The sequence below is a fragment of the Trachypithecus francoisi genome, unplaced genomic scaffold, assembly GCF_009764315.1.
Source record: "Trachypithecus francoisi isolate TF-2019V2 unplaced genomic scaffold, Tfra_2.0 Lachesis_group21, whole genome shotgun sequence".
Lineage (NCBI taxonomy): Eukaryota > Metazoa > Chordata > Mammalia > Primates > Cercopithecidae > Trachypithecus > Trachypithecus francoisi.
The window spans coordinates 26,816,732-26,840,324 of record NW_022681467.1 but is presented as its reverse complement, the minus strand read 5'-3'; the positions used below and the strand labels follow the sequence as shown (position 1 = coordinate 26,840,324).

The window sequence follows — 23,593 nt, the reverse complement described above, 5'->3', positions numbered from 1 at the left end:
TGGCCAGGCTGGTCTTGAACTCCTGACCTCAGGTGATCCGCCCATCTCGGCCTCCCAAAGTGCTGGGATTACAGGCATGAGCCACAGCCACTGTTTTTTGACATCTACTCTCTCCCCGGCTGCCTGAATGCACTCAGTCTTACTCATTTTCATATTCTTCATAGCAGAGTAAACAGGAGATGCTCAAAATATGATGTTGAATGAATAAGTAAGCAAGAATAGTTACTGACAATGACTAGAATTTGTAGAATTTCTTTTTGCTCTTCAATGCATGGATATTCCTCTTAATCCCTACACACTTGTGGGATAAAATGCTCTGGCAGGGGAACTAGGTTTGACTGCGTATGAAAGAGCATCTACTTGTGGTATAGACAGGGCTGCAGAATTCTCATAAACACTGAAGGTGTGGAAATCAGAAAGAGGAAGAGCCCTTATCTACATGGCCAAATTAATACAGTCTTGAAAAATAACTGCAAAGGTTGCTTTAAGTCCACACAGTTTTAAAAAGGCAAATAACTAGATACAAGATGAACAGAAATACTTAGCATTATAAGGAAATTCTGATTAAGGATATTTTCTAAAAATATTTTCCTGTATTAAGTATATATATTCATTTTTAAATGTTTTTGATAGTTTAGAAGCATGTATCTCCACCTTTTTAGCCAGAAAACAGTGACCTTTATAAAGTTCCTTCTTGATAAATTGGGGTCACCTCTATAACCTTTTTACCTCTGGGGAATGTTTTTTGAGGAAGGGGAACTGAGCGTTACTGGCCTCTATGGGAAGTCATGCCACGTATTTCACACGGAGTGTTTTACAGGACAGTTCAGGGAGATGCGAATGTATCCTTTCACATCTGCATATTCTCACCCTACAAACATTTCCCCACTCTACAAACCTTCTCAACTATGTCTACACCTCTGATTATTTGTTAGACTTCCTTTCCAAAAAACTTCACTCCGTAATATTTTGCTCTATTTAGGGCAAAGAAATCAAGTAATTTCACAGAGATATTTAGTTAAGTTATACATGCTGTAGGAAACACATAATAAGACATATGAAAAAATATCAACTTCATTTGTAATCAAATAAATGCAAATTAAAACAGTGAGATACTATTTTTAACCTATCGAATTAACTACTAATAAAAAAAGATTCGATGCTAGACAGTGTGCAGTGAAACAGGCATGCTTATACAGTGCTGGTGGCAATATACTGGTGTATTCTTTCTGGAAAGGAACCCGGCAAAATGTATTAAAGACTTTGTAAAGATTTATAATTTTGGACACATTAATTCTACTTCTGGAAATCCATCCCAAGGAAATAATAAAAGATTCAAAGAGTTCCTAAGGATGTCCAACAGTATCATTATTTTTATTTTTATTTATTTTTTTGAGACAGAGTGTCTCTCCGTCTCATCCAGGCTGGAGTGCAGTGGTGCGATCTTGGCTCGCTGCAGCCTCTGACTCCTAGGTTTGAGCGATTCTCCTGTCTCAGCCTCCTAAGTAGCTGGGAATACAGGGGCATGCCACCACACCCGGCTAATTTTTTGTATTTTTAGTAGAGATGGGGTTTCACCATGTTGCCCAGGCTGGTCTTGAACTCCTGACTTCAGGTGATCCACCCATCTCAGTCTCCCAAAGTGCTGGGACTATAGGCATGAGCCACCGCACCTGGCCAACAGTAACATTAATAGTGCAAAATCGGAATTAATCAACACAAGAACAAAGTTAAATAATGGTAAACCTACAGAAATACTGATTCTATAATGGAAAAATGCTATCAATAGTGTTAAGTCAGGCCCCCAAATCTTGTATATTTAATATAATCAGGTCTACATAAGGCAAAAAATAATACTCTGTCTTTAGGTAATAGGATTATGATTTTCCCCTCATCCTTCTATTTTTAAATTTTCTTCATATTTTCTACAATGAGCATATATCATTTTTATCCATGTGCTATGTCCTTCAGAAGGAGGCAGAGGTGGCCTTCCAGCCTGCTGGATTTATGGTGGTAATCTATTCCAGATTAGAGGCTGAGGTTCTCAGAAATCTGACAACAAGTAAATGGTGCTTTAGTTGTACTACTTGCCACAAAGTGAACTACACAACACAAAGCAATCAAGAAAAAAACTGATCCCAGCTAATGAAATCTAATGATGAATTAATTTTCCAAAATGTATGACAAAGAGCAAACTCTGATATGTGCAATCAGAAAGAACAAAAACTAGTATATACTGACTGTTTCTAGTGTGTCAGCAGTGTGTTACATACTTTTTTTTTGAGACAGGGTCTCACTCTGTCACCCAGGCTGGAGTGCAGTGGTGCAATCACGGCTCACTGCAGCCTTGACCTCCTGAGCTCAAGCAATCCTCCTACCTCAGCCTCCGGAGTAGCTGGGACTACAGGCTGTCACCACGCCAGCTAATTTTTTTTTATTTTATTTTTTGAGATGGAATCTCGCTCTGTTGCCCAGGCTGGAGTGCAGTGGCGTGATCTTGGCTCACTGCAAGCTCCGCCTCCTGGGTTCACACCATTCTCCTGCCTTGGCCTCCCGAGTAGCTGGGACTATAGGTGCCCGCCACCATGCCCGGCTAATGTTTTGTATTTTCAGTAGCGATGGGGTTTCATCGTGTTAACCAGGGTGGTCTTGATCTCCTGACCTCGTGATCCGCCCACCTCGGCCTCCCAAAGTGCTGGGATTAGAGGCGTGAGCCACCGCGCCCGGCCATGCCAGCTAATTTTTAAAAAAAAATTGTAGAGTTAGGGTCCCACTGTGTTGCCCAGGCTAATCTCAAACTCTTGAGCTCAAGTGATCCTCCTGCCTCAGCCTCCCAAAGTGTTGGGAATACAGGCGTAAGTCACTGCACCCGGCCTATACGTCTTATTACATTTTGATCTCATTCATCTTCACAGCATGAGGATATACTTACCACAGCCTCAACTGCAGGCGAATTGTCCCCTACCACCAGTAAAGTAGAACACCTAGGTAGGCAAAGTAAGAGGTGTCACTCAGCAAACAGGCACATAAATTCCACTGAACACCAAATTAGTCTATGAAAGGCAAAGATATTTGGCAAGTCAGCTGGGGAAACTGAGGAACTTACTTTAGTGTTTTTAATGTGTTCTCATTTTGGCCCGGTTTGGGTCTTTCGATGTTCAGGTCTCTGCGTCTAGAAAAACAAAGCAGAAGCAATGCCCTTTTTGGGTAAAGTCATAGCAACTCAGGTTATTTTCTGGTCATAAACACCAAAATTTATCAAGGAATGTGAAACTATCTTTTCTTCACACCTGAGAAGGGAAGAGGCCTGTGACTTGGTTCTTGAGTTGCCACTTCAGTGGCATCTGGTACGGAGCAGGAAGGAGGCTCCTGGCTTAACCCTGAAGGACTCTTTGGGATGCTACAAGGAGACAGCCTCAACACCCAACAGCAACACCACTGAAACTCTCAAGTCCTAAGTGTTTAATTAATTTATTTTTTTGAGACAGAGTCTCAGTCTGTCACCCAGGCTGGAGTGTAGTGGCACGATCTCAGCTCACTGCAATCTCTGCCTCCCGGGTTCAAGCGATTCTCCTGCCTCAGCCTCCCAAGTAGGTGAGACTACAGATGCCCGCCACAATGCCTGGCTAATTTTTGTATTTTTTAGAGATGGGGTTTCACTATGTTGGCCAGGCTGGTCTTGAACTCCTGACCTTGAGATCCGCCTGCCTCGGCCTCCCAAAGTGCTGGGATTATAGGCGTGAGCCACTGCGCCTGGCCCTAAGTGTTTAATTTACAGGAATAAATTCCTTAAGAGAAGAGAATGATTTACACTTTGAGGAGGAGGGAGGGGTGTTTTCCTTGTAACTGAGTTTAGCACAGGGTTTAATCTTTCTGATTTCAACTAAAAATAGGGAGGCTCTGTTATATAGAGGAAAGAGCTAGAGAGACAAGGTTCTAAATCTGGCTTCACCCCTTACTGGCTGTATAACTTTGGTTAAGTTGATCCATTTCCTCAATCTTTGTCCATGTTTCTAGACAGCCAGAAGGGGCTCACATTTTCACCTCAGAGAAGCTCGTCCCAAGATTAGATACAGTCCTCTCTCCTTCTCCCGCCCTCCTCTTTTTAGAGCTGTTTACAGTTAAGTGAAGAAATAGGAAAAAACTATACCTATTGTAGGAGTTCAAGAAGAGCCGCAGGTTGTGTTGGTTGATGTCTTGGGCAATATGCATTCTGTAGGCTTGGATCACGTCCAGGTTGGCCCGTAACTCTTCCTAGAACAATTTAAAGAAGACATGGGCAAGCTTTTGAGCTCCAGAATAAGTCCATCTTGTTTGGTTTGCATTTTCATTACCACGAGTCAAATCGTGCAGCTCATGATGGGAACTGGGGCAGAGCCTGGGGACTACTGATGTGCTCATAGGCTGAATGGCTGATGATTTGCATTAGACTGGTTCAGTGCATATTCTGTGTCAGATGAGGGCAGCAAAGGATTCAAGTACTAGTTGTGGAACTTGGGTCACCTCATCACTCTGAACCCTGATTTCTTTGTGTGTTTTTTTAATGTTCTGCCATTCTTCACAAAAACGGAGATACTATAAAATGAAGACAATAACCAGCTATCTGACAAGGCTGTTTTAAAGATTAAGTAAGAAAAGTTATAGAAACATATAAACCACAAAGTGTAAAACAAATAGAGCGTAACATTTCTTTTTTTATGAGACGGAGTCTTGCTCAGTCACCCAGACTGAGCAATGGCGCAGTCTCAGCTCACTGCAACCTCCACTTCCCGGGTTCAAGCGATTCTGCTGCCTCAGCCTCCTGAGTAGCTGGGATTAGGGACATGCATCACTACGCTCAGCTAATTTTTTTGTATTTTTAGTAGAGACAGGGTCTCACCATGTTGGCCACACTGGTCTTGAATTCTTGACCTCAAGTGATCTGCTGCACCTGGCTACATTTCTTTTAATAACCATAAATCTGTGCAATTAACTTATCTATATCTTCAATGATATAATCAGCATATTACCTATCTATACGTACCACCATTTAATATTATACACTGTATAATTATATATTCCATTGTGTTTATGACACTTTATTGATTTAGTAATTCATTATTTATTTTAATCTTTTAAATTTTATTTCAGAGACGGGGACTCACTATGCTGCTCAGGCTGGAGTGCAGTGGCGATTCACAGGCACTATCATAAGGTACTGTAGCTTGGAACTCCTGGGCTCAAGCGATCCTCCTGCTTCAGCCTCCTGGGGAGCTGTGACAACAGGCACACTCAACTGTGCCTGGCTGATTTATTTTAATCTTACTACCAATACTTTTAAAGGCATAAAATACGAGAGAAACAAAATGGTCTATACAGTGAAAAGTCTCCCTCTCCACCACCCACTGTTTAATGGTCACTCTGTTGCTGGCCTTCTCAGATGTCATCTGAGCTACACACATACATCATTAAGCAGTTTTAAGCAGAAAGGAAAATTCTTGCATTGGAGGAAAGAAATAATATCAGGGATAATTAAGAAGTCTGTTAATCCAGGGCAATGTGTAAAGTTCACCACCAAGCCTTGTTAGAGAAACACAGATATGGAAAAACTTTCTTCACATTTTCACAACCATGTGGATGAAATGAACCCAGAATACAGTTGGAAACTGACAAGAGTCTACCTGAAACTGAAGGGTACGTGAATCACTACTAGAAAAGTTTGTGAGAGCCCCAGTCTCATTCTAAAGATACTATAAGAAAAGTTAATACCAAATGATAGGCCAGGTGTGGTGGCTCATGCCTGTAATCCCAGCACTTTGGGAGGCTGAGGCAGGAGGAACTCTTGAGGCCAGGAGTTTGAGACCAGCGTGGGCTAACGTAGCGAGACCCCCATCTCTACAAAAAATTTTAAAACTAGCTTAGTGTGGTGGTACATGCCTGTAATACTAGCTACTCAGGAGGCTGAAGGAGGAGGATGGCTTGAGCCTAGGAGGTCGAGGCTGTAGCAAACTAAGATGGCACCACTGCACTCCATCCTGGACAACAGAGCAAGGCCCTGTCTCAACAAACAAACAAATAAACAGACTCCCATGTTTTTAAAAACACAAATTATAGTCCTCTAGACATTGTTCTACACTTGCTTTCCCTTGTAAAGTATGGTAAAGATCATTCCTTATCTGGATATATAGAGCTATCTCATTTATTTACAATACCTGTCTTCCCACATCCTTGCTAGTACAAACGTATTTTTAATTTTATTCTCTTATTGGTGAAGTTGAACATTATTCATGTTTAAAAATCATGTTTGCTTCCATTTCAAAGTAATACAAGCATTAACTTGCTTACATGTTTTAAAATTTATTTTTAATTTTTATTATCTTTTTTTTTTTTTTTTTTGAGACGGAGTCTCACTCTGTCACCCAGGCTGGAGTGCAGTGGCCGGATCTCAGCTCACTGCAAGCTCCGCCTCCCGGGTTTACACCATTCTCCTGCCTCAGCCTCCCGAGTAACTGGGACTACAGGTGCCCGCCACATCGCCCGGCTAGTTTTTTTGTATTTTTTTAGTAGAGACGGGGTTTCACCGTGTTAGCCAGGATGGTCTTGATCTCCTGACCTCGTAATCCGCCCGTCTCGGCCTCCCAAAGTGCTGGGATTACAGGCTTGAGCCACCGCGCCCGGCCTTATTATCTTTTTGACTGGTCAAGAGCAGTAGTGAGAAAGGGGAAAGAGTAGAACAGGGAATTCAATCTGTAACTAACTGTGAACAATCAATTCAGATAATTCCCTACCTTCAGACCAGCCTGGATGCTTAAATTTTAAATGAACTCTTCAGTCTTATGAAAATCCACTGTGATCTCATATGTTTTAAATTAAACATATATTTTATATATATATGTAGATACATAGTTTTATATATACATAGTTATATATAGAGAAATTGTGTATATATATATATTACTCTCTGTATATAGTGAGGATGTTCTTGCTTTTTGGAAATTATTAAATACTGGTCTTAGCTTTCTCCTCAGAGGCCTATATGAAGTAGTATTTCTTTTTGCTATGTTGCCCAGGACGGTCTCAAACTCTGGGCTCAAGTGATCCTCCCATCACAGCCTCCCAAGTAGCTGGGACCACAGGCATGTGCTACTAAGCCCAGCTGATTTTTGAATTTTTTTTTTTTTTTTTTTTGAGACAGAGTTTTGCTCTTGTTGCCCAGGCTGGAGTGCAATGGCGCGATCTTGGCTCAATGTAACCTTCGCCTCCTGGGTTCAAGCAATTCTCCTGCCTCAGCCACCTGAGTAGCTGGGATTACAGGCATGCACCACCACACCGGGCTAATTTTGTTTTTTTTGTTTTTTTTCCCCCGAGATGGAGTCTTGCTCTGTCGCCCAGAGCTGGGGTGCAGTGGTGCAATCCCGGCTCACTGCAACCTCTGCTTCCTGGGTTCAAGCAATTCTCCTGCCTCAGCCTTCCGAGTAGCTGGTACTACAGGCATGTGCCACCACACCTGGCTAATTTTTTTGTATTTTTAGTAGAGGCGGGGTTTCACCATGTTGGCCAGGCTGGTCTTGAACTCCTGACCTTGTGATCCACCTGCCTGGGCCTCCCAAAGTGCTGGGATTACAGGTGTGAGCCACCGTGCCCAGCCTAATTTTGTATTTTTAGTAGAGACAGGGTTTCTCCATGTTGGTCAGGCTAGACTCAAACTCCTGACCTCAGGTGATCCACCTGCCTTGGCCTCCCAAAATGCTGGGATTACAGGTGTGAGCCATGGCACCCGGCCAATTTTTGAATTTTTATAAAGACAGGGTCCCATTATGGGGCACCTGCCTCAGCCTCCCAGGTAGCTGGCACTACAGGCATATGCCACCACGCCCCGCTAATTTTTGTATTTTTAGTAGAGATAGAGTTTCACCATGTTGGCCGGGCTGGTCTCAAACACCTGACCTCAAGTGATCTGCCCACCTCGGCCTCCCAAAGTGCTGGATTACAGACGAGGAGGCACTGCACCCGACCCCTAATTTGTAGTATATTAATACAATGAACTGCTGCTACACAGTAATAAAAAAGAATGAACTACTGACACATGGAATGACATGGATGAATCTCAAGATAGTATGTTGAGCAAAAGAAGCCAGACTCAGAGAAGTAAACACTCTGTTATTCCATTTATATGAAGTTTAAGAACAGTCAAAATTAATCTATGGAGGTAACAGAATAGTGAAAACCTTGTTTGGGGTGGGGAATTATTGAGTGGGAAAGGATAATGAGTAAACCTTTGTGGGGTGATAAAAATGTTTTATTTGTGTTCTGGGTGGTAGTTACAAGAAACTATACATCAGTAACTGGTCACTGAGATGCACTTAGGATGTGTGTATTACACTATGTATAAGAATTACCTCAATTAAAGAGAGGGCAAGATGGAGGCAAAACCCAAAGGAGTCAGCTGGAAGAATTAAAGTGGTTGCCACTAAAAAGCAGAATATGGGGTAGGTGACAGATTCTTTGTAATAAGCCCTGTAGAACTTCTCTACTCTAAAATATATGTGAATTTGTAACTTTGATAAAAATATGATGAAATAAAAGACTACGGACTTTGGACTTAGCCTGACCTGGATTCAAATGTCAGCTCCACACTTACCATCTGGACAGTGGTGGCAAGTTATGTGGCCTCTCTGGTCTTTGGTTTCCCTATCTTAAAATCAGACTAATAGAACCATGTAAAAAACAACTTGGTTTGCACATCTAAAGTACTTATAAATAATCAGTACTCGGTAACTGCTAGTTTTCTTCCCATCTGCCATTTTCCTTCAGATAGTATTTAAAAATAAGCAGATTACAATTGAGCACCCACTCTCGTCTCCCTATTCCAGACACCTCACAGCTCTCTGACCTCACTGCTCATTTACTCCATCACTCCTTTGTCGGTCACCCAACTCACTTTTCCCTTTCAAGGGTCCCCCTCACCTACCAGTTAAGCTCCCTCCCCTACCCAGCAATTATGTACACGATAACTGCCACTTTCTGTGAAGACTTCGGTTTCCTCACCAGTTGAAAAACACGGGGCATGAACAAGATAATCTCTAAGCTTCTTCCAGCACTATTATATCACGGTTTTCCCCCCTGAAATTTCTATTTCTGTGAAGCCTTTCCCAGACCTCCTAATGGCTCTAAAGATGTCTGGGGAGGCACGTGATGTCAAACATTAACAGATGGCATGCTACTTACAGGAACAGGTAGCAGGAGATGCCATCTTCTCTCATAGCTCCACATGTCAACTGCCATGTGGCAATGGGTTAAAGATTCACCTTTGCAGGGCCACATGCCTTTCAGACTACATTGGAACTGTTATTTACTAGGGTCAGGTAAATTCTAAGGCAACCCTTCTTTCCTGAGGTAAAATAAGAATTTGCATGCAAACCAATAAACACAGCTCTTCTGGGTGGAACAGGTACTTACCCGCCCAAAGTGATGAGCCAAAATAATGTCCACAACATTGGTTATCAGGCCAGAGAGCTGAAAAGATAAAAACTCTGTGTTAAGAATGTAAGCATATGCAAAAATTTATCAAGCTACCCAATTAAAATGAGTGCACTTTATTATATATGTTATCTCTTAAAAAACAAATGAAAAACCCTTGGCCGGGCACGGTGGCTCACACCTGTAATCCCAGCACTTTGGGAGGCCATGGTCAGGAGATCGAGACCATCCTGGCTAACACGGTGAAACCCCATCATGCTCTGCCTTCTTTAAATCTTTTTAAAGATCACTAACTACCTTTCAAAAAGTTCCTAGATATCGACTTATTGAATCTCATGGTTTGAGTATCAATAAAGCTTTTTTTTTGAGACAGAGTCTTGTTCTGTCGCCCAGGCTGGAGTGCAGTGGCCGGATCTCAGCTCACTGCAAGCTCTGCCTCCTGGGTTTATGCCATTCTCCTGCCTCAGCCTCCCGAGTAGCTGGGACTACAGGCGCCCGCCACTTCACCCGGCTAGTTTTTTGTATTTTTAGTAGAGACGGGGTTTCACTATGTTAGCCAGGATGGTCTCGATCTCCTGACCTCGTGATCCGCCCGTCTCGGCCTCCCAAAGTGCTGGGATTACAGGCTTGAGCCACCGCGCCCGGCCTTTTTTTTTTTTTTTTTTTTTTTTTAAGATAAGGTCTCTCTCTGTCGCCCAGGCAGGACTGCAGTAGCATCATCATGGCTCACTGTAGCCCTGAACACCTGGGTTCAAGAAATCCTTTCCCTGGTCGGGCGTGGATTACTCAAGCCTGTAATCCCAGCACTTTGGGAGGCCGAGACGGGCGGATCACGAGGTCAGGAGATCGAGACCATCCTGGCTAACACGGTGAAACCCCATCTCTACTAAAAATACAAAAAACTAGCCGGCGAGGTGGTGGGCGCCTGTAGTCCCAGCTACTCGGGAGGCTGAGACAGGAGAATGGCATAAACCCGGGAGGCGGAGCTTGCAGTGAGCTGAGATCCAGCCACTGCACTCCAGCCTGGGCGACAGAGCGAGACTCCGTCTCAAAAAAAAAAAAAAAGGAAGAAATTCTTTCCCTTCCCTTCAGCCTACCGAGTAGCTGGGACTACAAGCATGTACCACCTTTTACATTTTTGTAGAGACAAAGTCTTGTTCTGTTGACGAGGCCGGTCTTAAACTCTTGGACTCAAGCGATCCTCCTGCCTTGGCCCCCCAAAGTGCCATGACTACAGGTATGAGTCACCATGCCCAGCCAGATTCTTTTTTTTCGAGACAGGGTCTGTCTCTGTCACCCAGGCTGGAGTCCAGTGGCATGATCATGGCTCACTGCAGCCTCGACCTGCTGGGTTCAAGCATTCTTCCCACCTCACCTTACTGAGTAGCTGGAACCACAGACGTGTGCCACTACAACTGGCTTTTTTTTTTTTTTTGAGACAGTCTTGTCTGCTGCCCAGGCTTGGAGTACAGTGGTACGATCTTGACTCACTGCAACCTCCGCCTCCCAGGTTCAAGTGATTCTCCTGCCTCGCCCTCCCAAAGTGCTGGGATTATGGGCGTGAGCCACGTGTGTGGCCTAACATTGAATTATTTTTAGCATAGGTGAGTTGAATGCAAGTGATGGCAGTGGCTGCTGCTATCATGCTGTGTGGCTGGGGCTGCACACTCTATGGAGCCAGTGGAAGTCCCGCCCCTTCTGGGTTGCTGCAGACCCAGGCCTCCTGCTCTATGGAGCAAGCAGGATCCCCGCCCTCCTGGGCAGGGCTACAGCTGCCCAAACTGCAGCTATGGATCTCAGCCTCCCTGTGCTCTTGGGGGAACCAGGAACAGGGAGGATTTGCCCTCCCAGGTGCAGCTGCAGCCAATGCGCCTGTGGCTTCAGACCTGGGCCTCTGGCTCCGGGAAGCAGGCGGGAGCTGGGCCCCTTCCGAGTTGGCGGGTTGGGAGCTCCTGGGTGCAGTTGCAGCCGCACTCCCAGGCGCAGGACCAGGGCATCTCTGCAGTCTGCACCCTTGGGTGCCCCAGGAAGGACCCCTGCAAGCCCCAGGGCCGTGAATGGAGCAGGACACAGACAGAATCCTGGAGAGATGGGGGCGGGGTTCCTGGTAAGGCCCCATCCTCAGGCCAGGGAGGCCCTGAAGGCTGGGGGCTGCATTGCCAGTCGCCCAGACCACAGTGGGGACTTGTGGCACCTCTTCCTGGCCTGCCCATGGCCTCTCATGGACCAATGAGCATGCACTTCCTTCCTTCTGAGGTCCATAAAAGCCCTGGGCTCAGCCAGAGCAGGGTACAGGATGGCTAGAGGATGACAGTAGAGAGACTGGACAATCAGCTGCAGAGAGGAATACACACTCCACTGAGAGCTACAGAGACGACCTGCTGTCAGAGAGGAGCTACTTGCTCTGCTGAGAGCTCCAGAGACCTGCAGAGAAGTCGGAAAGACTTGCCTGTGGAAAGGAGCCACCCTCTCCAGGGCCTCCTGTCTGCCAAATGCTGAACACTCGACTGGACGACCTGCCTACAGGGAGGAGCTACCCATTCCTCTGAGCTGTTCTAACACTAAATAAAACTCTTCTTCACCCTTCACTTGTTTGTGTATCTCATTCTTCCTGCATGCAGAACAGGAACTCGGGCAAAGGTGCTGCGGCCACAGAAGTTTCTGGCTAGACACCCCAGAGATCCCATAACACGAGGGAAATAATTTTTTCTTTATTTCCACTTTTTTCTTTTTAATAAATGTCCTCTCCCAACAGAATCGCCCATTTTTTACTCTGGTTTGGGGCTGGGACTGGGAGTGCTTATATTTGTAAAGTCATTAGCATTTCCCTTTAGTTTCCTATCTCCTTGAATGGATTTTAGAGGTTACATTCCTTCCTTTTTCAGTTAGCAAACATCAGCAATCCATATGTCTTTGGAATCTGTAGCAAAGATAAGGTATTGGGGTTCACTGTAGAGTGATTCATTAATTTCATTCAGTAAGAAAGTGAAAATGCAAACTATAGAGTAGGAGAAGCTATTTGAGATACATGTACCCAGGACTCACATGCAGAATATTTTTTAAAGTGGAAGCGGAATAAGAGTGAGAGCAAAAGACTTTAACAAACACTTCACAAGAGGATATTCAAGAAAAGATGCTTGACATCACTGCCCCTTAGGGAGATGCAAATTAAAACCCAGGATTGGCCGGGGGCAGTAGCTCACATCTGTAATCCCAGCACTTCGGGAGGCTGAGGCAGGTGGATCACAAGGTCAGGAGTTCAAGACCAGCCTGGCCAAGATGGTGAAACACCATCTCTACTAAAAATACAAAAATTAGCCAGGCATGGTGGCGGGTGCCTGTGATCCCAGCTACTCGGGAGGCTGAGGCTGAGAGTTGCTTGAACCTGGGAGGCAGAGGCTGCAGTGAGCTGAGATCATGCCACTGCACTCCAGCCTGGGCAACAAAGGGAGACTCCGTCTCAAATAAACAACAACAACAAACAGGATTATCTATCTATTAAGCATAGCTTAAAATTGAAAAGATGATATAATTAAAAATTCTTATTTTAATGATGAAAACTATTTTGGTAATGGAAAACATAAAAACAAACTGATATTACAAATAAAACTGCTTGTTGTTTACTAAAATTAAAAGTACTTATAATATCAAATGTTGGTGATGTGGAGCAACTGAAACTTTCACGCACTGCTGGTGTGTAAATGGTCAAATACTTTGAAGACATTTTCATTTATTTTATTTTTATTTTTATTTTTTTTGAGACAGAGTCTCACTCTGTTGCCCAGGCTGGCATGCAGTGGCACAATCTCAGCTTACCACAAACTCCACCTCCTGGGTTCAAGCAATTCTCCTGCCTCAGCCTCCTGAGTAGCTGGGTTTACAGATGTGTACCACCATGCCCCACACCTGGCTAATTTTCGTATTTTTAGTAGAGACAGGGTTTTGCCATGTTGGCCAGGTTAGTTTTGAACTCCTGATCTCAGGTGATCCGCCCACCTCGGCTTCCCAAAGTGCTGGGATTACAGGCATGAGTTATCTTGCCTGGCCTTGGTCAAATACTTTGGAAAATTGTTTGACAATATCTACTAAAGCTAAACATACAACTGCCCTATGACTCAGCAATTTCACTCCTAGGTATAAACCCAAAAGAAATAAATGTGTATCTCTACTGAAAGACATAAGGAATATGCACAGCAGCTTTACTCATAAGATCCAAATAACAGAAACAACTCGTTCTGCGTATTCACATAATAGGTTACTAAAGTACAGTTTAGAACTACTGTTAAATTGTAAATTTTTTTTCTTTTTTTTTTGAGACAGTTTCACTCTTGTCACCCAGGCTGGAGTGCAATGGTGTGATCTCAGCTCACTGCAATCTCTGCCTCCTGGTTTCAAGTGATTCTCCTGTCTCAGCCCTCTGAGTAGCTGGGATGACAGGCACCCGCCACCACGCCCGGCTATTTTTTGTATTTTTAGTAGAGATGGAGTTTCACCATGTTGGCCAGGCTGGTCTCAAACTCCTGACCTCAGGTGATCCTCCTGCCTTGACCTCCCAAAGTGCTGGGATTACAGGCGTGAGCCACCGCACCTGGTCAAATTGTAATTTATTTATTTATTTATTTTTCTGAGAGTTTTGTTCTTGTTGTCCAGGCTGCAGTGCAATGGCGCAATCTTGGGTCACTGCAACCTTCGCCTCCCAAGTTCAAGTGATTCTCCTGCCTCAGCCTCCCGAGTGGCTGGGATTACAGGCATGCACCACCGGCTAATTTTGTATTTTTAGTAGAGATGGGGTTTCTCCATGTTGGTCAGGCTGGTCTCGAACTCCCGACCTCAAGTGATCCGCCCGCCTCAGCCTCCCAAAGTGCTGGTATTACAGGCATGAGCCACCGTGCCTGGCCCAAATTGTAATTTAGAACTACTGCTACACACAACTTGGATGAGTTTCACAAACATCGTGATGAATGAAAGAAACCAGACAGAGAATACATTTTCGGCCGGGCACAGGGACTCACGCCTGTAATCCCAGCACTTTGGGAGGCCAAGGTGGGTGAGTCACGAGATCAGGAGTTCGAGACCAGCCTGGCCAAAATGGTGAAACCCCATCTCTACTAAAAATACAAAAATTAGCTGGGTGTGCTGGCACGCACCTGTAGTACCAGCTACTCGGGAGGATGAGTCAGAGAAATCGCTTGAACCAGGAGGCGGAGGTTGCAGTGAGCTGAGATTACACCACTGCACTCCAGCCTAGGAAACAGAGTAAGACTCCATCTCAAAAAAAAAAAAAAAAAGAATACATTTTCTACGATTCCAATTTAACAGATAAAACTGTTTAAAAACAGATAAAACTTATCTCTAGTGGCAACAGTCAGAACAGGTAATTTCTGGGAAGGAGAAGAAGTATCAATTAGGAAAAGATACAAGGGAATCCCCTAGTGAGCTGGGAACATTCTGAAGTATCTTGATTGGATGGTGATTTTATATGTAAACAGTCTTCAAGCTGTATACTTAACATTTTTACCCTTAACTGTATATATACCTCAGTGAAAAATTGGTAAGCTGTTTTGAGATGGGCGAAGATGAGCCAATGGACACCTTCATGTGGTACTTACTTTGGAAACTGCCCGGTCAATCCAGCCTTTTGCGCAAGGGTCAACATTAATGAGCATAAGGCCTTCCACAAGCTCTGGATGGTCCAGCTGAAAGATGAGGCAAAGACAACAGTATGAAAGCTACACTCCCAAAGTTCTTCTAAATAGTTGGAACATGACTGATCAATTCTTTCTTACATGCCTTAACGCCTCACATTTGAAAGTAAAACTACAAAGAAGAAGAACATGTGGAAAAATAGCTCTTGAAATCTGACTTAGCATCTGGAAACCAGTTTCTGGTTTTACTATCAAATTACTTATTTTACTATCAAATTATCTTGCCTTGCAAAGATCTATATGCAGTTGTTCAACTCATGGTGGATCTTTCTCATTGGGAAAGTGCCGCTGGCACAAGTGGCTGCTCCACACTCATATATCTTTGTTCTCAACAGGGGCTTCTAAAGTTTTTTTTTCCCCAAAACCACCTGAACAGTTTATATCATGCTCAGAAGACTCTCCTATCACTGAGGAGGTATTGAAAAAAATAATAATTTCTAGCCGGGCACAGTGGCTCGCGCCTGTAATCTCAGCACTTTGGGAGGGTGAGAGGGGAGGATCATGATGTCAGGAGTTAAGAGACCAGCCTGACCAACATGGTGAAACCCCATCTCTACTAAAAATACAAAAATTAGCCAGGGGTATTGGCGGGTGCCTGTAATCCCAGCTACTCAGGAGGCTGAGGCAGGAGAATCACTTAAATCCGGGAGGCAGAGGTTGCAGAGAGCCAAGATTATGCCATTGCACTCCAGGCTGGGTGACAGAGCAAGACTCCGTCTCAAAAAAAAAAAAAATTCTTTAAAACGAGTTCTAGCTCTCTAGCTTATTTAATTAATTTATTTATTTATTTTGAGACAAAGTTTCACTCTTGCTGCCCAGGCTGGTGCAGTGATGCAATCTCAGCTCACTACAACCTTGGCTTCCAGGATTCATGCAATTCTCCTGCCTCAGCCTCCCAAGTAGCTAGGATTACAGGCACCCGTCACCACGCCTGGCTAATTTTTGTATTTTTAGTGGAGACGGGGTTTCACTATGTTGGCCAGGCTGGTCCGAACTGCCGACCTCAGGTGATCTGCCCACGTCAAACTCCCCAAGTGCTAGGATTACAAGCGTGGGCCACTGCACCTAGCCCCTAGCCTACTTTTTTTCTCTTACTACAGTAGAAAATTTGATAAGCAGAGAAATGATAAAAAGCAGAAAATAAAATTTCACATTATTTTACCACACATCAATCCATTAATATTTTTTGGCACATTTTCTTCCAGTCCTTTCCTACAGTTATGACAAACTTTACGTTTTGTCATATTCTATTCTATTCTAACTTTTTTGTTAACATTATAAGGTATGCAAACCATGTATCATTATAAAGTTTTTCGTAAACTTAATTTTAATGGCTGTACAAAATTCCATTATAAGCAGCACCTAGGAATGGCTTTTTATTGATGACGTACTGTCCCCATTTATGATTTTTCAAGTATTATAAGTACGAAGCAAGGCTTTATACAACCTGCATCTAAAGCTGACAGAAGTTACAGAAAAATTGACCTAAGTCCCAGAATACTGCCTGGTCATTTAGCACAGCGTAATAGCTGTGACCCAGGCAGTGCCTCAAGCATGTTAGGGCTAATCCTCTATATACTTACTGCAAATCTGCTGAGGATGTAAGCTCCAGCTCCAACTCCAATACCAATGATGCTTTTCAGGCTGTGAATGGGACATAATGACAAATGTCAACTTCATTTGGAGGCAGCACTGCGTAACTGAAAGCATACAACCTGGGTTGAAATCCTGGCTCTGATATTTATTAGACGTGAGAATTTGGGCAAGTGCTTTCTTCCTTTTCCCTAACTTTCTGAGCCTCGGTTCCTTCCCTATCTATAAAACAAGGATCCCAGCTGGGCGCAGTGGTTCGTGCCTGTAATCCTCATGCCTGTAATCCCAGCACTTTGGGAGGCTGAGGCAGTTGGATCATGAGGTCGGGAGATCAAGACCATCCTGGCCAACATGGTGAAACCCCATTTCTACTAAAATACAAAAAATTAGCCAGGCATGGTGGTGTGCGCCTGCAGTCCCAGCTAAACAGGAGGCTGAGGCAGGAGAATCGTTTGAAACCGGGAGGCGGAGGCTACAGTGAGCCAAGAGCACGCCACTGCACTCCAACCTGGTGACAGAGTGAGACTCTGTCTCAAAAACAACAACAACAAGGATCCCACCACCTACTTTCAAGTTGGTTTTAATGGTTAAATAACATATAACTAAGGCTGGGGGCGGTGGTTCACGCCTATGATCCCAGGACTGAGAGGCCAAGGCAGGTGGATCACTGAAGGTCAGGAGTTTAAGACCAGCCTGGCCAACATGATGAAACCCTGTCTCTACTAAAAATACAAAAAAAAATTAGCCAGGCACGGTGGCCTGCACCTATAATCCCAGCTAAATGGGAGGCTGAGGCAGGAAAATCGTTTGAACCTGGGAGGCAGAGGTTGCAGTGAGCCAAGATCGCACCACTACACTCCAGCCTGGGCAACGGAATCAGACTCCATCTTAAAAAAAAAAAAAAAGTAATATATACACACACACACACACACACATATATATATACACACACACACATATATACACAAACACACAGACATACACACGCACATACACACACAAACACACATATATACAACTGAAACCTGGGAGTTATCCTTGGTAGCTTACTGTCAGTATCCAGCCCATCAGCAAGTCAGTGGAGTCCACCTCCAGAATATATCCATCTATCTACTACTATCTACTTCAATCATCCCCAACAGCAGCATCCAGTACCATGCTATCATTATCTCTTGCCTGGACTATTGTTAAGTTTAACTGTTCTCCCTGCTTTCTCTCTCTGATTCCTCTCCAAAGCATTCTCTTCATAGTGAGATGAACCCTTTAAAAAAAATTTAAGGCCAGGCGCGGTGGCTCAAGCCTGTAATCCCAGCACTTTGGGAGGCCGAGATGGGCGGATCACGAGGTCAGGAGATCGAGACCATCCTGGCTAACACTGTGAAACCCCGTCTCTACTAAAAAAAATACAAAAAACTAGCCGGGCGAGGTGGCGGGCGCCTGTAGTCCCAGCTACTCGGGAGGCTGAGGCAGGAGAATGGCATGACCCAGGAGGCAGAGCTTGCAGTGAGCTGAGATCCGGCCACTGCACTCCAGCCCAGGCGACAGAGTGAGACTCCGTCTCAAAAAAAATAAAAAAAATAAAAATAAAAAAATTTTTAAACAGCTTTATTTTTTAGATACAGGGTGTCACTGTTACTCAGGCTGGAGTGCAGGGGTGGGATCACAACTCACTGTAGCCTCAAACTCCTGTCATTAAGTGATCTTCCCACCACTGGGCCCAGCTCAAGGTAGATTTCTAAATCTTCTAGGTCTCAGCGTATGTGCCACCTTCCTAGAGAGGAATTCCTTCACTAGCCTTACTAATGTAGATCCTGCCCTTATTCTCTATCACAACACCCCCACTGACTTATTTTATAAAACTTTATTATTTGTTTGCTTTCTTGTTACCCCACTAAGCTCTAGAAGGACAGTGACTACTGTTTTCCTAACCATCGTATCCTCTGAAACAGACACTAAAGAATTCACCATAGAAAGTCAATAAAAACTGCACGAAAGACTACAGAATGAACCTACCTTAGGTGGGTAAGAACAGGAGGCAGCATTTCGGCCAGCTCATCCATTGTGGGGTACTGATACCTGAAATCCAGAAGGATATCTCCTGAATTAGAAAGTACTCACAATTCCCAGTTACTAGAACAGCTGGAAAGGTACAGAAGTCTTAGATAAAAGGCTGGGCACAATGGCTCATGCCTATAATCCCAGCACTTTGGGATACGGAGGTGGGCAGATCACCTGAGGTTGGGAGTTCGAGATCAGCCCGACCAACATGGAGAAACCCCATCTCTACTAAAAATACAAAATTAGCCAGGCATGGTGGTGTGTGCCTTTAATCCCAGCTACTCGGGAGGCTGAGGCAGGAGAATCGCTTGAGCCTGGGAGGTGGAGGTTGCATTGAGCAGAAATCACGCTATTGTACTCCAACCTGGGAAACAAGAGCGAAATTTCGCCCCCCTCAAAAAAAAAAAGAAGTCTTAGATAAAAGCATTTCCTTTTACCAAAGGCTCAAAGGAGGTGATGTGGTACCTGAAAATGATTGTGGCATATTGTGTAACTCTCTACAACTGCCATGCTAAGGAGAAAGTAAAAGAATCCACTGTTTCTATATCCTAATGAGCAGCCCTTGGGACCAGAGGGTGCCACATGAAAAGAATTAGTAACACGGTTCTCTCTTAGGGTATTTCCAAACCTCTAACAATCACTTCAGTTTGGAGTCCAGGCTCAGTAAACCTCTGGCACTAAGAGTCAACTCAGAAAGTGGGTCTTGGTCTACTGCTATATTTAGACAACTAAATGCAAAAATAAACAAAGGTTTTCTAGTTATGGGCACACAGTTACAAACCCTTAGCATGAATGCTTATTTGTTTCACTTAGGCAGAGAATAACATAGTTATTTTTTAAAATTTATTATTAAATTTTTAAGAGACATGGTCTCACTCTGTCACCCAGGCTGGAGTGCAGTGGCGAAATCATAGCTCACTATAACCTTGAACTCCGGGGCTCAAGCTATCCTCCTGCCTCAGTCTCCTGTGTAGCTGGGACTACAGGCACGTGCCACCATGCCTGGCTAATTTTTCAATTTTTTGTAGAGATGGAGTCGCGCTATGTTGCCAGGGCTGGTCTTGAATTCCCGGCCTCAAGTGATCCTCCTACCTCGGCCTAACAAAGTGCTAGAACTACAGGTGTGAGCCACTGTGTCTGGCATGGTTATTTTACTGTTTTTGAATTTGGTTCATAGTATGAACCATATGATCCTAAAATGTTCGAGCAAGCCCAGGAACAGACCCAGATCAGAATTCTTAGAAAAGCAGTAAGCATCTGACTGGGAGCGTTGGCTCACGTCTATAATCTCAACACTTTGGGAGGCTGAGGCAAGCAGATTGCTTGAGACCAGGAGTTCGAGACCAGCCTCAGCAACAGGGCAAAACCCTGTCTCTACAGAAAATACAAAAATTGGCTGGGCGCGGTGGCTCACGCCTGTAATCCCAGCACTTTGGGAGGCCGAGGCAGGCAGATCACGAGGTCAGGAGATCGAGACCATCCTGGCTAACACAGTTAAACCCCATCTCTACTAAAAACACAAAAAATTAGCCGGGAGTCGTGGCAGGCGCCTGTAGTCGCAGCTCCTGAGAGACTGAGACAGGAAAATGCTGTGAACCCGAGATGTGGAGCTTCCAGTGAGTGGAGATCTCGTCACTGCACTCCGGTCTGGGAGACAGAGAAGGACTCCGTCTCAAAAAAAAAAAAGGAAAAGAAAAGAAAAGAAAATACAAAAATTAGCTGGACGTGTTGAAAATGCAAAAATTAGCTGAGCATGTTGGTGCACACTTGAAGTCCCAGCTAGTAGGGAGGCTGAGATGGGAGGATCACTTGAGCCCAGGAGGTTGAGGCTGCAGTGAGCCATGATCACACCACTGTACTCCAGCCTGGGAAACAAAGCAATATCCTATCTCAAAAAAAATAAATAAATAAAATAAAGCGATTACAGAATTGAAGATGGAATTGATCCTAAGATGACCACTTACAAATGAGGCAGTATGTGTTCTACATCTGACAGGGAAGTCAGCCCGCCTCTGCCTGAACACTTAAGGGATGGTGAGCTGTGGAACCATTTGTGCACAAAATAGAAAAAAGGAACTGGATCCAAATCTTGCTGGATATAAACTGACCACTGGCCAATTTGCATTATAGAGTCAGAACAGCACAGATTCTGGCACCAGACTGTCTGTGTTCAAATCTTAGTTCTGCCACTTATTTGTTATGTAATGTTAGCCATGTTACTTAATTTTTCTGGGCCTCAGTTTCCTCACTTATAAAATGGGAATAATAGTAAACTTATCCCATAGGGTTATGAGGAGTAAATGAGTTAACAAATGTAAAGCATCTAAAGCAGTGTCTGGAACATGGTTTGAGTACTATTTAAGTATTAGCTATTATTTGTCTGCAATTGTCTATTTCCCAGCAGTCACTGGCCAAAGGCAGCTCTGGAGATGAGTGAAAGGAGAGGGGAAGAATTAGCATTCCACAGTGTGTGCGCTCACTCCTCCTAAGGTCTTCTCGATAAGCACACCGTCCAGGGAACAAATAGGTAGGGAGCCTGTAACTCTGCCCTGCAAAGCAGACGTAGGAGGAAGCTGAGAGTGCCAAAGCCAATCAATCGGCCCACACTTCTATCTGCCAGGACAGCCTCTCAGAATAGTTACACAGATAGTCAAATTTCCATTATCAGATTGAGAGTCAAATTTCCATTATCAGGATGGGGAGATGCTCCCAGGAAAGCTCAGAAGGACCTGAATTTGGGCCTACGTAGTTGGGAGTTTCGAGGAAGGACACAAAAATGACAGTTTTGTTTTGTTTTGTTTCTGGGGACATGGTCTTGCTCAATCACCCAGGAACTGCAGCCTCAATCTTCTGGGCTCAAGTGATCCTCCCACCACAGCCTCCCAAGCAGATGGGAACACAGGTGAACACCACCATGCCTGGCTGGCTAATTTTTAAATTTTTTGTAGAGACAAGGTCTTCCTATGTTATCCAGGCTGGTCTTTTTTTTTTCTTGTTTTTTTTTTTTGAGACGGAGTCTCTTGCTCCGATGCCCAGGCTGGAGTGCAGTGGCGTGATCTTGGCTCACTGCAAGCTCTGCCTCCCGGGTCCAGGCCATTCTCCTGCCTCAGCCTCCTGAGTAGCTGGGACTACAGGCACCTGCCACCATGCCCGGCTAGTTTTTTGTAATTTTAGTAGAGATGGGGTTTCACCGTGTTAGCCAGAATGGTCTTGATCTCCTGACCTCGTGATCCGCCCACCTTGGCCTCCCAACGTGCTGGGATTACAGGCATGAGCCACCGCACCTGGCCCACTATCCAGGCTGGTCTTGAACTCCGGGGCTCAAGCAATCCTCCTGCCTTGGCGCTCCAAAGTGCTGGGATTATAGGTGTGAGTCACCACGTCTGGCTAAAAAATGACGCTTTCAAATAGATAAGGAAGGGAAAGACAAAGACAGTGAGAAGTAGGTGTTCCAGACACTTATGCCTTGAGATTACAGGAAAGCAGGCACCTGCTACGGACAGGCATTCCTGGATATGGGAAAACATACAGTTTCCCCCAAAAAACTGTAAACACCAGTCCTCTCAGCCCAAGGACAGAAAACATGAGGATGGATGGTCAATAAGCATAACCTATAGACTGTAATAAAATCAAAGGGAAGCACAAACCACTTCTCCCATAGGAGCTCAGCCAGTTGCTCTGAGTGCTTATCTCCCAGATGATCTCTTTGTGGTCTTACCCTGTTGGGAAAGAGGGTGCACCTTCCTGCTGGCCTGGGGCATCCACATGACAGACAGCAAAGTGCTGGGTGACCTCGTGCATATCCTCAAAGTTAAAGAATGCATCGAAACAGGATTTATCTATAAGAATAAAAATACCCATAAGTCACAGGCTCTCCGTATCTCCTCAATTTTCCTCCACTCAGTCAATGCCTATCATCACCTTCCTTCACTGCTTTTTAACCACCAATCCATCAAAGCGAGGTATCTGAACAATCTGTCTGATTCAAGCTGCCCTAAAGGCTGAATATAAGACATCTCATATTGAGATACATATTGAAAATAATTCTCAATTCTAAATAATGTCTGCAAAGTAGAAATTACTTTGTTAACGTTTGGTGGCTTCCGATTATAGCACAAAATAATCTTACACCCATAATGCCGTCATTTCTCATGGACATTATTCCTCTATCTCACAAAGAGACACTGATTATATCCCAAGAGCACAGGTGGAGTGAAAGTCCTGAGCTGCTCACATTCACCTCATGGAAGTTTGCCTCTTGGCAAAATTGCCAGGGTGCAGTGAGGGGCTGCTGCTTCCACTTCTACCCTCTTTGTATACCTGCTTAGATCACTTCTCATGCCAAGGCGGCTACAAAAGCTTTAACACTCAACTGTAGCCTCAAATGCAGGGCATTTCTGAAAGCCAGAGCAGCGTGAAAGAAAACACATGTATGCAGACTGTGTGTGTCCATGGCTGGGGCCAGAATCTTACACTATCATCTAGAAAAGACCACTTAAAGTCACTGGCGACAGACTCTAGCAATAACTCTTTTACTAATTCATTGAAGAGCTCACAACAAAGTTAAGTTCCAACTCTGAATTTTCTAACCTGAAACAAACAAACAAACAACAACAAAAAAAACAAAGTACAGGCTTGAAAACATGGATTTCAGTTCTAGTTTCTTAAGCAATTCATTGTATAATCTTCAATCCTTTAGCAGACATGAAGGCGAGATATGGTTCCAGTATCCCCAAAATATATCCCCCTGCACACTTCCCAGGAAATTTATACCATTA

At 44.3% G+C, this 23,593-nt stretch overlaps 1 protein-coding gene across 1 annotated transcript in view; it reads right to left on the bottom strand.

Moving 5' to 3' along the window:
* Positions 1–23,593, bottom strand: part of LOC117068603 (protein NDRG3-like) — a 50,450-nt gene that overhangs the window by 10,031 nt on the left and 16,826 nt on the right. The window contains exons 3-10 of the mRNA XM_033186007.1: positions 22,534–22,654; positions 18,771–18,833; positions 16,748–16,808; positions 15,069–15,155; positions 9,439–9,495; positions 4,151–4,254; positions 3,107–3,172; positions 2,933–2,984 (exon numbers count right to left, since the gene is read on the bottom strand). Coding sequence (XP_033041898.1) covers positions 2,933–2,984; positions 3,107–3,172; positions 4,151–4,254; positions 9,439–9,495; positions 15,069–15,155; positions 16,748–16,808; positions 18,771–18,833; positions 22,534–22,654 — 611 coding nt within the window. The remainder of the gene's footprint in view (positions 1–2,932; positions 2,985–3,106; positions 3,173–4,150; positions 4,255–9,438; positions 9,496–15,068; positions 15,156–16,747; positions 16,809–18,770; positions 18,834–22,533; positions 22,655–23,593) is intronic.